Consider the following 14,360-nt stretch of genomic DNA (forward strand, 5'->3'; position numbering starts at 1 on the left):
TCCTTTCCTTTCCTTTCCTTTCCTTTCCTTTCCTTTCCTTTCCTTTCTTTCCTTTCTTGTAGTCATATAATAGATTAAATAGGGCAGAGTGATAATTGAAGCATTTTTATTTCAGCAGTTATCTGAGTAGGCCAGGCTGCCTTGAGCTTGAAGTCATGATTCCCTCATCTTGCCTCTGGAGTGCTGGAGACGCAGTCCTTCACAGGCAGGCCTGCTTTCTCAACCTTTTTTTTTGTTGTTGTTGTTTGGACTCCAGGGCCTTGAGTATGCCAGGCAGTGCTTTCCCCTTGAGCTATATCTCTGGCCTTCAGAACATTTAAAATTTTTGTTTTTGTTTTTTTTTTTTTCATGGCTAGCAGATTGGACTCAGTAAAAACCCATCAAATATATTTAAACTTAAGGAACATTAAAATAATATTTTCTCTTATTAAACAGTATTTAGAACTCATGAAACAATAGTATATAAAATAATTTAATCATAAATTAGTAAATGCAAGAAGCACTCCTTAAGTTGCCGTTTTTGTTTTTTTGTTTTTTTTTCAATTTGTGTTAGAGGCCAAACTTATGAGAGGATTTAGCTTTGTTTCCTATTTCACCAGTTATTAAAATATTGTTACTAAAGTAGGTGGTTTTTCGTCTTTTTTTGAGACAATACTCTGCTATTCTTTCATGCTATTTAAAATAGATTAGAATATTTTAATTATTTTTATTTTATGTGCATTAGTGTTTTACCTGAATGTAAGTCTGTGTGAGGGTGTCAGATCATGGAGTTACAGACAGCTGTGAGCTGCCATGTGGGTGCCGGGAATTGAACCCAGGTCCTTTGCAAGAGCAACCAGTGCTTTTAATTTTAATTAATCTCTACAGCCCTGGGTGGTTTTTTAAAAGCTGGATCATTTGTAAATTTTGTAGACTTCTTAGTTCAACATGAAGTACAGGAATCCAGGGATGATTCCAGTATTTGGAAGATGGAGTCCAATCTGAGATTCAAGGCCAACATCAGCGGCATAGAGCATTCATACTAGCATGGGTTACATGAAACTCTGTCTCTGAAACAAGTTAGATACGGTGTTGGCTCAGGCTGCTAACCTCAGCCCTGTGGAGGTCGCCATGACATTTAAGCTAGTCTGGGCTATAGAGTGAAAGCTTGCCCCCAAAATATGTATTAAGTGTATATGCTAAGTATAGTATTTAAAAACTGAGTAAGTTGGGGCTAGAAATATTGCTCCAAAGAGAACTGGCGTCTTTTCCAGAGGACCTAAGTTCATTTCCTAGCAACCATATGGTAGCCCACCCCATCTAACTCCACTTCTATGGATCTGATACCATCTTCTGGCCTCCATGGGCACCAGACACACGTGTTGCACAGACACACATGCTGCTGAAAACCCATACACACTTTATAAAAAGTAAATTACTTCTTATGTCTTTGTTTTGAGACAAGGTTTCACTAAGTAGCTGAGGCTTTCCTGGAACTCACTGTATCTGAGCTGTTAAACTTATGACCTCCCTGCATCAACTGTGGATCGCAGGTGAACACCACAATCCCTGGCTGCTTAGATTTCTTTTTATTTTGTTTTTGCCATAGTGGGACATTGAGCCAAGGAGCTTACACATTGTAGGCAAGTGCTCTACCACCAAGTTATGTGCTTGGCCCTTTAAGGATATTTTGTTTTGAGACAGTGCTTCACCAAGTTCTCAGAACTCAGGTTTGTGCCACCAGGCTAGCTTCCTCCTGCTTCCTAACAGCCTTAAAATGGATGTTCCTCATTTTATTATTTTAAAAGGCAGCTGCTCTGAAACTCAGAAGTCTTTATCTGTATGACAGATGTTCATAGATGGTTTAACTTTTAACTGGCTTTTTATCATTGCTGCCAAACCGTGTTGCAAAATGTACAGAAGTATTTCTCTGGCTTTCAGGGGTTTTTCACCTCAAGTTCACCTGTCCTTCAGGGGTCAATAGGTAGGAATCAGGTTTTATAAACCTTATTTCCACTAACCTTTAACTGGAAAATTATGGTGTTTTAATTATCAGGGTAGGCGACAAATCATAATAGTCTTAAAAGTCTCTGTGAATTTGTCACCAGTCAGAATCCACATTTTCATATTATAATCTGGGCTGGCTTAGACCTAAAACTTGTTGCCCCCCCCCCCCCCCCCCCCCCCCAATTTCTTTAAGAAGTTACACATTTTATTTATTTGGCTGTGTGAAGGGGTATGTGTGCGTGTATTGTGACACTTATGGAAGCCAGAGAGCGATTGTGGGACTAGTTCTTTTCTGTTACCATATGGGTCCCGAGGATTGAACTTCACCTCCTGAGCCATCTTACTGGCCCTGCTTTAGCCTCTCGGGTGCTGTAATACACCTGTGCCACCAAGCCTTAATTTTTATTATCTTTAGCATAGTATAGTGAATTTTCTTTGTTATGTATTTTATAGTATACATTCAAAAAATCTGAAATTTGTCCAAAAATTTCACCAGAGTATGTAGCTTTCATGGCACAAAAAAAGAGTTAAGCCCCCTGATTAGTTTGCTGATTTTATTTTCCTGTGGTGCTTTTATGTTGGTGAGTGGCCACTTTGTTTAGTACAGTTGTTTTTGAAATACAGTCCCAAGGCAGTAGCATTGGCAGTGGTATCAACATCAGCATCAACCTGGGACCTTGTTAGAAGGTCATTCTTGGGTCCTGCCTCCAACTATCTCCTGTAGAACCAGGGAAGAGTACCTGAGGTGTGTTAACAAACCCACCAGGTAATACTGATACACACTTGAGTTGAGAACCACCATTTAGTAGCTTGGTATCTTGTTCATAGTCATAGACTACAGAGTGTTTAAAAGTACTATAATACCATACCAAAAGTTCCAAGAAAAAAATCCTTAACTTCAGAAGTTTAAATGACACATGAATTATTTTTTCCAGGTAGCATTTTATGTGGTGACTGTATGTATGGTTGCATTGGTTTTTTGTTTGTTTGGAAACACTAGGCTTAGACATGCAAATCCATGATCACATGAAAATAAAATGTAAAGACTGTTCAGGCCGGGTGTGGTGGCTCACACCTTTAAACCAAGCACACAGGGAGGCAGAGGCAGGTGGAAGGGAAAGCTGTGGGTTGTGCCCTGTAAGAAATCAGACATATATGTAGCTAACATTGGAGGCACACACCCAGACATGTCTACTGGCAAAGGTATACACTAGACTAGCACTCAGGAGGCAGAAGCAGGTGAATTTCTCAGTTTGTGGCCAGCTGATCTACTGAGCCAGTTCTGGGACAGCCAGGACTACATAGAGAAACCCTGTCTTGAAAAAAAGAAATAACACTTTAAAAATTGTTCCTTTTTCTATAAGATGTATTTTATTAAAGTATATTTATTTATAATTGTGTGTGTTTGTTTTTTTAATAGAATCTTTAATCCAGGCTGGCTTCAAACTCAGTATATAGCAGAGGATAACCTTGAGTTTCTTATCTTTCTACGTCAATCTCCTAAATGTAGGAAATGTTAGCATATGCTATGATTTTAGTTTTTGTTGTTTTTTTTTTAATTATTGTTGTATATATCTGCATTATAAGTGTGCAGTGTCCTTGATCAGAAGTTTCAGATCCCCTGGAAGTGAAGTTACAAATGTTCTTAGCTTTTAACCTACGTCCTCTGCAAAAGCAGTTAGTGCTCTTAACAGTGAGCCATCTCTCCTCCCTTTTTAAAAATCATGTGTGCATGTGCCTGTCTTTCTGTCTGTCTGTTGTACTATGTCTGCGTGAGTATACACTCCATGTATGGAGATGCCTTCAAAGGCCAGAAGAGGGTGTTAGATCTCCTGAAGTTACAGGTAGTTGTGACCTGCACTTTGGGTCTTCTGGAAGGGTAGCAAGTGCTCTTAACCACTGAACCTTTGCTCTCTAGCCTTCATTTTTAGTGTTTTTGAGACAGTCTTAATATAGCCAGGCCAGCTTCAAACTGGTGTAGGTGAGTATGACCTTGGACTGATCCTCTTGCGTCACCTAAGTACTAGGATTACAAGCCTATACTAGCCTTGTTTTATTTTTTAAAGACTGTGTCTCATTGTATAGTCCAGGCTAATCTCCAGCAAGGAATTCTCCTGCCTTTGTTTATTGAGTGCTAGAATTATAAGATAGAGGTATGTGCCACTTTGCCTGGTTTGGTGTGTGTGTGTGTGTCTGTGTGTGTGTGAGTGTATTGTGTGTTTCTTTGAGACAAGGTGTTAAAGTAGCCCAAGCTGGCCTTGAATTTACTGTGTATAAGAGGATGGGGTTAAATGTGTGCATTGATGCTCTCAGCTTGTCTTCATCATTTAAAATTTTATACTCTCGTAATAGTAGTAAGTGCTTATTAAAGATTTTAAAATTATTATTTGTGTGTATCTGTGATGTGTGCTTGTGGGTTTATATGCTAAGGCACATCTGTGGAGGCCAGAGGACATTTCTGTACAGTCAGTTTTCTTTCTTTAAATTTGTTTTTTGTTTTTTAAAGTCAGGGTTTCTCTGTGTCCTGGCTATCTTGGAACTTGTTTTGTGAGCAGGCCGGGCTCACAGAGATCCGCCTACCTCTGCCTCCCTAGAGTCAGTTTTCTTCTTTCAACTGTATGGGGGTTCCAGGAATCAAACTTCTGGTCTTCAGGCTTGCACATCAAATACCTTACCTGCTGAGCCATCTTGCCAGCTGTACGTTTATAGTGTTGTTCAACCATCACCACCATCTGTGTCCATATGCTTTCTTTTGTAAAACTAAAACCCTGCCCAACCCAAACTGTCCATTCCTCTACCCCTAACAACTACCATTCTGATCACTGTCTCAGATTTTCTACTGAGAACTTCATATAAGTAGAAAAGCAAAGAGAAGCGTTGCAATGATATGCTTATTCTCAATGTGGTGGTACAGACACAAGCAGCACAAATACAGTATATAAAAGGCTTGTTAAAAACTACAGGTAAAGCAAGTGTTACACTCCTGTCATATTTTAAAAGAGCCACAGGTTCTTATGACCTAACATGATCTTGCTTACTTTTAATGGATCAATTTGAAAGCAATGTATTTTGCTGGAATCATCCAGAGATCTGGCTCGCTTCTGAAAAGACTTTTCCTCTGATGACGTTATTCTTTTCTCTTCCCTTAGCTTTGTTGTGAAAGCCAGCATTTTCCAACCCTCTTTGTATTCAACTTTTATTTACCAGTACTTTCAATTATTTTAGATTTATTTTTATTTTATGTGAATAAGTGTTTTACCTAACTAAATGTCTGTGTCATGTATATGCCTGGTGCCTGCAGAGTCCAAACGAGGTCATTGGATATCCTAGAAGTGGAGTTGCAGGTAGTGGTGGGCCTCCTCATGCGTGCTGGGAACCAAGTTCAGGTCCTCTGCAGAGCAGCTAGTTCTCCTAAGCTCTGAGCATTCTCCCCAGTCTGTACTGGGAATTTACTGAGACATACCAGTAAAAAAGAAAACTAATACAATACATTTCCTTCTCCCTCCAGGTATTTCTTGTGGACGCATTCATGTGCCAATTTTAGGAAGACTGGGAACCTTGGACTCTCAGGTTCTGCGCAGAGCTCCTCTTAGGACCTTTTCAGAAACACCAGCATACTTTGCCTCAAAAGATGGGACAAACAAAGATGGCTCTGGAGATGGAAATAAGGTTATTTTTATATTGTCATCTAGACATTTCCCACCTTTAAAGAGCTAACTATATTAAGTTTTACGGATCCTGTCAGGTTAAATGTTCTGTAGGAAGTCTGAATTACATACACGATCGGAAGGGTTTGAATTGATGTTATTTTGTATGTTTGTTTTGGGTTTGAGGCAGTGCCTCTGACCTATGCTGTCCAGGCAGCACACGCTGGACTGGGACCCTCCCGCTTGAGCCTGCTGAGCCCCACCATGCTCAGCTTAGTCAGTGCTTAACTTGTACTGTTCAGTGCTCGTGTAACCATTGTGCTCAGTAAGCAGAGAGTGAATTTCTAACATCCTAAGCGTAAAGTGTCATTAAATAATTGCATAGTTAGTGGGAAAAGCCATTTCCAGCTCTCATAGGCAACTCTAACCTGTGCTGCTATGAGCTGCACTTTATGGGGCTGGCTGCCTTTCCACAGGATTAAACTTCAATTCCTAGCACCCATGAGGCAACCCACAACTGTCTATAACTGCAGTCCCACGGAATCTGAAGCCTCTTCTGTCCTCCACAGGGACTGCACATATGTGCTGTGCAGCTACCCCTGCAGGCAAAAACAAAACAAAACAACAACAGTACACATAAGTCTTAAAGATTTAAGCCAGGCGCTGGTGGTGCACTCCTTTAACCTCAGCACTCTAGAAGAGGCAGTGCATCTCTGAGTTCAAGGACAACCAGGGCTACACAGAGAAAACCTGTTTCAAAAACCAAACCAACCAAACAAAAACACCAAACCAACCAAACAAAAGGATTAAAAGGGGGGGGGGAACCCTCAGTTTTTCCTGTATCGAGAAACTTAGACTTTTCTGTTTGCTGTTGAGCTGAACTATAACTAGCAAGTGGATGATTGGTGATTTTACTGAGGTCATGTTACTATTTTTTTCAGTGTGCATTTAACTATACCTGAACTGTTATACATACATAGACAAAATCCTAGGCATTTTCATTTCCATACTTAATCCTGGTAATGACTCTGTAGTAGGTAAAATTTTCCTATGTTAAATGGATTTTAAAAAGTTATTTATAATAATGTTAAGGCTTAATCATAGCAATGACTTGGAAGTTGGTAAAATGATTCCTTCATGTTTTGTTTTTTGATACAGGGTTTCTCTTGTATTAGGTTGGCCTCAGTTTATAGAGATTTGCCTCCCAAATGCTGGGATTAAAGGCGTGTACCACTACACCCAGCTAATGTTTCCCATTTTAAAAGAGATGAAAACATTACTTACAGGAATAATGTAGGCTGGTGGCTCATGCCTGTAATCTCAGTGTTCAGTAGATTGGGGCAGGAGAATTGCCATATAGTTGATGCCAGCCTAGGCTACAATACCAAAAAAAGAATGTTAAAAAGTTGCTTCTTGTCATGATAATAACTCTTGATTAATTTTAACAAAGAGAATTACTTAGACTAATATTTCTTTTTTTTTTTTTAATTTACAGAATTCTTTAAAAAAAGCTGTTTAATATTCCTGTTAACATAAATTATATTTTAGCCAGACTGGAGCACACACCCTTATTCCCAGCACTTTGGAGGCAGATGCAATTAGATCTTTGTGATTTCGAGGGCAGCCTGTTCTACCGAGCACGTTCTAGGACAGCCAGGGCCACACAGAGAAACCCTGTCTCGAAAAATCAAAGATATACACATATTTTTTATATTATAATTACATATTTTAAACATAATTATATATCCGTATCGTATGTTATGTATTTTAAAAAATGGCTTCAGTTTAATACATCTGATTAACTAGTTTTATGGTAGATCACTCGTGGCAATAGATACAAACTGTACTAATAAGCTGCATGGAAATTGTAAAATTATCAGATTGATACAAATTGTTGTTTACAGCTAAGCTACATGTAAAATGGTATCTGAAACCAATGACTGACTTTCTTTTTCATGAACATTAGAAATCAGTGAGTGAAGGAAGCAGTAAAAAATCAGGCTCTGGGAATTCTGGGAAAGGTGGAAACCAGCTTCGCTGTCCTAAATGTGGTGACTTGTGCACACATGTAGAGACCTTTGTGTGTAAGTATTTGAGTTTGCTTTCCTCTTACTTTTGCTACAAGCCGTTGAATGTAAAGAAGTTACAGCTTATAGAAACAAATTATTTTTGCCCTGAATTTGTGATTTTTGTAAATGTTCTAGGAAATATTAAAATCCACACAATTGGTAGGACTTTATATTCTAAGAGATAAAATATTTGCTTGTTTAATTTGCTTCAATACTTTGATTTCAGATTTGGATTTTGTGAGTTTTCATGTGTGTATTCATTGGGTTTGAGGAAAGCCAAGACTTATTCATACTGTTTTGCTACATTTTTCAAATACTTTATTAAGTAGCTGGTATGCTGAGATCACTCATTCATGTAGTAAGGTAATTTCTTCTCTGAATACTGATGCACCAGAAGAGTTAATCCCTCAATTTTAGGAAGTATTGTTGATTATTAATGATTCAGGCTGCTTCTGCTAGTACCTGAACTGTAAGAACAAAGTACATCAAATGACTCATTGCCTACACGCTTTAGAGCTAATTATAAGCAGGGAAAAACTACTGCATCCCATAGCCTTCATATATGTCATTGTCACAAGGTTTCTTTCTTTGTTTTTCTTTTCCCCTCCCTTCCCCTCTCCTTTTTTCAACTCTTCTTTCCTTTTCTTTCCCTTCCCTCTCTACTCCCTTCTGTCCCATGCTTTGAGACAGTTTTGCTGTGTAGCCAACTATCCTTGAACTCCATGATCTCGTCTTCCTAAGTACAGGATTATAGTCATATCTCTCTGTGCATTTTAACTCTTAATACAATACTTAAGTTACATTTTATATTTACCACTTTTTGTATTTGTGGGGTTTTTTTTGCTTTTCTGAGACAGGGTTTCTCTGTGTAGCCTTGGCTGTCCTGGACTTTGTAGACCAGGCTAGCCCTGAACTCAGAGCCTCCTGAGTGCTGGGATTACCATGTGCCACCGCACCCAGCACCCAGCATATTTACCACTTTCATAGTTTCCTTTTTTTTTTTTTTCTGAGACAGTGTCTCTACATAGCTCTAATTGTCCTGGAACTTACTATGTATGGAGGACAGATTGGGCTCAAACACAGAGTGCCTCCAGAGTGCTGGGATTAAAGGCATGCCTCACTACTCCCTGCTAATAAAATAATAACTTTAAAGTAGCTCTATTGGACAGCTTGCATATAAGAGATACTCTTCATGGTAAAAGAGGAAGAAGAATCAATCTGAATAAATTTTAATTTGGATCAAAATATAAAGTGCAAGTGGTGGAAATGAATGATGACATTTTCTAGACAATTTTGGCATGACACAATAAAATTCTAGAGTCTGAGAATTGCTGTAGTTACTTTGTAAGAACACTGCCATTATGGCTCATTGTGTAGCTTTTTTTTTTTTTAAGATTTATTTATTCATTATGTATACAGTGTTCTGCCTGCATGTCAGAAGAGGGCACCAGCTCTCATTATAGATGGTTTTGAGCTACCATGTGGTTGCTGGGAATTGAACTTAGGACTTCTGGAAGAGTAACAGTGCTCATAACCTCTGAATCATCTCTCCAGCTCCATTATGTATTTTTAATTTGCGGTTTGCCAATGATCAGTATATAATGTATACTCTCTTTTGGCCATTTGTGCATGTTCTATGGCTAAATGACTCTGTTCATTATTAAAATGAGGTGTCTGTTGTTGAAGAGCTTTGTATGTATTCTAGGTACTAGATCCGTGTCCAGGTGCTTGTATCACAGTTTTTAAACATAGTATAGCACCAGTCAGCAAACATTTGCTGGAAAAGATCAAACAGTAAAGATTTCAGGGTTTGTGGGCCATGTGGCCTCTGTTATAACTACTGTCCTCTGCATTTGTGTCAGTACTTTTCTTGTTTCTGTGGCAAAGCACTGACAGAACAACTTAAAAGAAAAGGAAGTTATTTATTTTGGCTTATGGTTTTAGAGCATTCAGTCCATGGTTGCTTGGCCCTGTGTACTTGGACAAGAACATTGTGGGAATGGGACCGCATGATGGAAAAGAACAGTTCTTTTCATGGCTCAGCAGAAAGCCAGCAGGCACAGACTTTCTCCCTTTCCTCCTCCCTTAAGATTTTTATTACATTTATTTATTTGTCTGTTTGTGTGTGTTTATGTGCACTTGTGCACGCCTGTGTAGGTATGCACACAGAAGGACAGTAGGAAGGAGTTGGTTCTTGTCTTCCACCTTTATGTGGGTGCTGGGGATCAAACTTAGGCCATAGGCACGCCTTGGCAGCGTGCCAGGCGTGGTGATCCCAGCACTTGGGAGGCAGAGGCAGGAGAATCTCTTGAGTTCCAGGCCAGCCTGGTCTGCAACAGAGTGAGTTCCAGGACAGCCAGGGCTACACTGTAGGCCTACAGTGCTGAGATTAAAGGCATGCACCACCACTGCCTGGCTTAAGTCTTTATTTTAAGATTCGTGTGGACCGTGTTTGTTTGTTTGTTTGTTTGTTTGTTTGTTTTCGCCTGCAGGGGTAGCTGCACACCACCACATATGTGCAGCGCCTGTGGAGGACAGAAGAGGCTTCAGGTTCCTTGGAAATGGAGTTACAGAGAGTTGTGGGTTGTCTCAAAAATCCAAAAAATATTGGCAGCTCTTTTACCTTCTGGGCCATTTCACTGTCCCACTCCACTTCATTTGCTCTGCCCAGGCCTTCTTCAGCCATGGGAGTGTGTAGCCCACTTCAGGGTATTTTTAAGAGTTAAAAATTATGCCTTATAATTCATGTCACCTGCATAGTGTTTTAATAAATAAAATTGAGTCATTGAACTTGAGTTTATACCAAACATACTTCACTATAAACTTGTATTTTATATTCAGTAGTCAAGTTAGATTTAAGCAGCCCTTCAATATCAAGCACAGATGAGGTATGTTGGTGTTTAATCTCTTTCCCTTTGACCTAATTTCCTTAGAGAAATATTTTGGTCATCTGTTTTCAAGCCAGATTTTCCTGTCACACAGCCTGAACTGGATGAGAGGCCTTTCTGCCCTTTAATCCTTGCCCTGTTTACCATCAGTAACAGCTGTGAACTTGGACCTCATTATAAAACAAAGATCTCGCTGTTTTCTCTCTGATGGGAAATGGTGGTTATATATTTGAACTTGTGTTAATTTGTGGATTTAGAGGGCTTGATTTTCCTACCTTTAACATTTCTAGGTGATCAGTAAATACAGAGCATGTATAAGTTGGTCCCCTCATGGTTTAAAGTTTGCTACTAGAACTTCCAGAGTATCTGTGTGTGTGTTGTGTCTGTGCGTGCATGTGCACACGCATAAGTTGTTTTAATAGAACATCTTTTGAAAGGTTTTTGTTTTTAAAGTTCATTTCAGTTTTGAGGATAATGTTTAAAATTATTTTGTATGTATGGGTATTTTGCCTACATGTATGACTGTGCACTACGTGTGTGCAGTCCCCACAGAGGCCTGAAGAGGGCATTGGATCCCCGAGAACTCGAGGTACAGATGGTTGTGAGCCACGGTGTGGGTGCTGGGAAATAGAACCTAGGTTCTCTTGAAGAGCAGGCAGTGCTCTTAACTATTAAGCCATCTCTCTAGCCCCGTAAAGATGTATTTTAATAACGTATAAGTCTGCGTGTGTCGCTGAGGATATTTGCATGAGCACAAGTTCCCACAGAGTCTAGCAGCATTGGGCCCCCTGGAGTTGGAGTTAAATGTGGTGGTGAGCCTCCTAACAGTGAGTGTGAGCAAGCTTGGGGCCTCTATAGAGCTCTTTATTAAGTTTTTTCCCATACAATAAATTTCAATCATGTTTGTCTCCCTTCTCATTTCCTCCCGGATTCTTCCTACCTACCTACCCACAAAACTTTTTAAAAAGTTCTCCCTAAGCTAGGCATGCATGCCTATAATCCCAGCACTCTGAGTTCGAGGCCAGCCTGGTCTACAAAGCTAGTTCAGGACAGCCAAGGCTACACAAAGAAACCCTGTCTTGAAAAATAAATAAATAAAAAGTTCTCTCTTAAAACAAAACAAACAAAGCAAGAAACAAAAGTCTTCTTCCTAAAACCCCCTACAGAAATGAAAATCAAAACAAACAATAAACCAATTAAGACAAAATATTGCCAGAGTAAACATTTTTTATTTAAAAAAGGGCACAAAAATACTGTTGAGATAGTTTTGTGATGGCTTACTACTCTTAGACAAGTGTGGTTGACATACCTAGTAACACTCTGGTCCAGAAAACTGTGTTTTCTCAGCAGGTATCAGTTACAGATAGCTTCTTGGTAGGACCCCTGTCTCCTTGCCCTTCTGGCATAAGCCTGTGTAGGTCTTGTGCATGCTGCCAACGTGGATTCATATGTGCATCAGTCCTGTTGTGTCTGAAGACACTGTTTTCTTAGTCATCCCTCACCTCTGGCTCTTAGGAGCTTTTCACCACCTTTCTGCATAGATCCCTGAGCTTGAGGTGAGGGCTTTGCTGGGCTCCAGAGTCTCACTCTGCACATTGTCCAGCTGTGGGTCTCTGCCGTAGTTCCTGTCAACCGCAAGAAGCTCCTGATATCAACCCCGGTTTACCCATTCCACTTGACTTGGTACCCCAACACTCTTTCCAGCTTCATGTCTATCATCTCACCTTTCTAAAGGTGTGTGCCACCACTACCCTGCCTTTTTTTCTTTTTTTAACCTGAGTTTAGTTAGTGCAGCCTTTTGAAATGCTGACTTGATCTCATTGGCTTGATCTTGTACAGGTAGCTGTAGTTGTAGTGTGTTGTTCATAGGTACAGGAGTAGCCATATCATGTTCAAAGGACAGTATTTTACAAGTCTTCCCCAGCCTCCAGCTCTCAACATTCTTTCTGTCCCTTCTTCCTCCATCCTTGTTGTGTGGGGCCAGAGGGATTGATAGAGTGTGTCTCATTTAGTGCCGAACACTCAGTAATCCTTTATTCTTAGCACTTTGACTAGTAAATCAGTCTTTGCATTAGCTGCTGACCACTACAAAGAAGAGCTTCCCTGGTGAAGGTTGAGGACAACAGTAATCTATCTATAAACATAAATATTTAGAAGGCAGTTTGACAGCATGTCTATTTAGCAAGATAAGTAGCAAGTCCCCCCTCCCGCTGGGGCCTTTGACCTCAGAAGTCATGGGGTTTTGGCCAGGTTTAGGGTACCAGGCATGAGTTCCTTCCAGTGGAGCAGACGTCAGATCAAATTCAGAAGTTGGTTATTACCATAAACTTTGAGCCACTGTTGCACTAGTGGGTACATACTACCTGGCAGCAGGTCAGTATCGCAACATGCGGAGTCTGGTGCAGGGTATTACCCAGTAACCTCATAGCAACTTCCGGTACTGTGCAAGCTAGCCAGTAGGGAGTTTTCAGGTCATTTCTACCTTGATTTCTCCTGGGTCCTACAACCAAGTGTGTTGTGTTTTTAGCATTATGGTTTTATTGTCTAGTTTTGGTGGTTATCCAAGAGCAATGGCTTGTGTTATTTTGGGAGGTTTCTGTGCTCTTCCTGACTAACCTATAGAGGAGATTCCCCCCACCCCGACATTGAAATTTTCATTGTCCACTTGTGTAGGATAATTGTGTTAAAGTTAAAAAAATATATTTAAGACTAAGATGAAAAAATTATATATGTATGTATATCTGCATGGGCTTATGTGTAACACTTGTGTGCAGGCAGGGGCCCAGGAAACCAGAAGAGAGCATCAGATCCCTTGGAAATGGGGTTATGGTAAGCTACCATGTAGGTTCTGGGACTGGAACCTAGGTCATCTAGGTCATTTGCAAGAGCAGTAAGCATTTTTTTTTTTTTTAAACCACCAAGCCACCTCTTTATCCCCTAAATTGCATTTAAGTTAACTTACAAAGTAGTGGGTTTCTGTAAGGATTTTTCATACACTTTTAGTTTAGGTTAACCTACCTCTTTTCCCCCAGCATAGATTCTTATTGGCTTTGTGATTAAAAATGGAAACATAGGATCCAAGAGGCTCCAAGCTCGGATTCCAGCATCTGTGTTGGATGCCTTACAACCACCTGTAACTATTTTCAGAGGACCTGATTCCCTCTTCTGCCTCTACACATGGTGACTAGGAGGCAGAGGCAGGCAGATCTCTGAGTTCCATGCCAGCCTGGTCTACAGAACAAGCTCCAGGACAGCCAGGACTACATAGAGAAACCCCTGTCTGGGGGAAAAAATGTGTATCTTATATTTTCAGCTAAAATTGTTTTATCTCAACTTTATTGAAAAATTTCATAAAAATATAGAAAATTTACACTTGTAAACAGTTCATTTAAGGATTTCAGTAAAGTATATGATTAGTCTATGTTCTCAAACTAGTTTTAAAAATTATCTCTGGTAAGTGGAAAGTTGGATTACAATCAGATCTCTTAATGATTTTTAGATCAGGAAAAGAATCTAGTGGAAATAAATAAAATAGTTGTTTTTAATACATTTATTTTATGAGTGTGCATATATAGAGATCAGTGGATAACTTTTGGGTGTGGGTTCTCTCTACCATGTAAGTTCCATGGATTGAACTCGGGCTTAGAATAGCACATACCTAAACCCATTAGCCATCTTGCTGGCCCAGTTTTATTGTTGTTGTTTAACTAGTTCTTGTGTTTTGGTATAAGGTCTTACTTTCTGGTTTAGGCTGGCCTATGACTGTATGC

At 39.7% G+C, this 14,360-nt stretch overlaps 1 protein-coding gene across 4 annotated transcripts in view; it reads left to right on the forward strand.

Moving 5' to 3' along the window:
* The window catches only part of Clpx (caseinolytic mitochondrial matrix peptidase chaperone subunit X), a 35,874-nt gene that overhangs the window by 2,236 nt on the left and 19,278 nt on the right, over positions 1-14,360 (forward strand). For all 4 annotated transcript variants that reach the window (XM_055597504.1, XM_055597531.1, XM_055597521.1 and 1 more), the window contains exons 2-3: positions 5,495-5,655; positions 7,600-7,717. In XM_055597504.1, the coding sequence (XP_055453479.1) occupies positions 5,495-5,655; positions 7,600-7,717 (279 nt within the window). The remainder of the gene's footprint in view (positions 1-5,494; positions 5,656-7,599; positions 7,718-14,360) is intronic.

Source organism: Psammomys obesus, unplaced genomic scaffold (genome assembly GCF_907164565.1).
Source record: "Psammomys obesus unplaced genomic scaffold, mPsaObe1.curated_primary_1811, whole genome shotgun sequence".
NCBI classification, from domain to species: domain Eukaryota; kingdom Metazoa; phylum Chordata; class Mammalia; order Rodentia; family Muridae; genus Psammomys; species Psammomys obesus.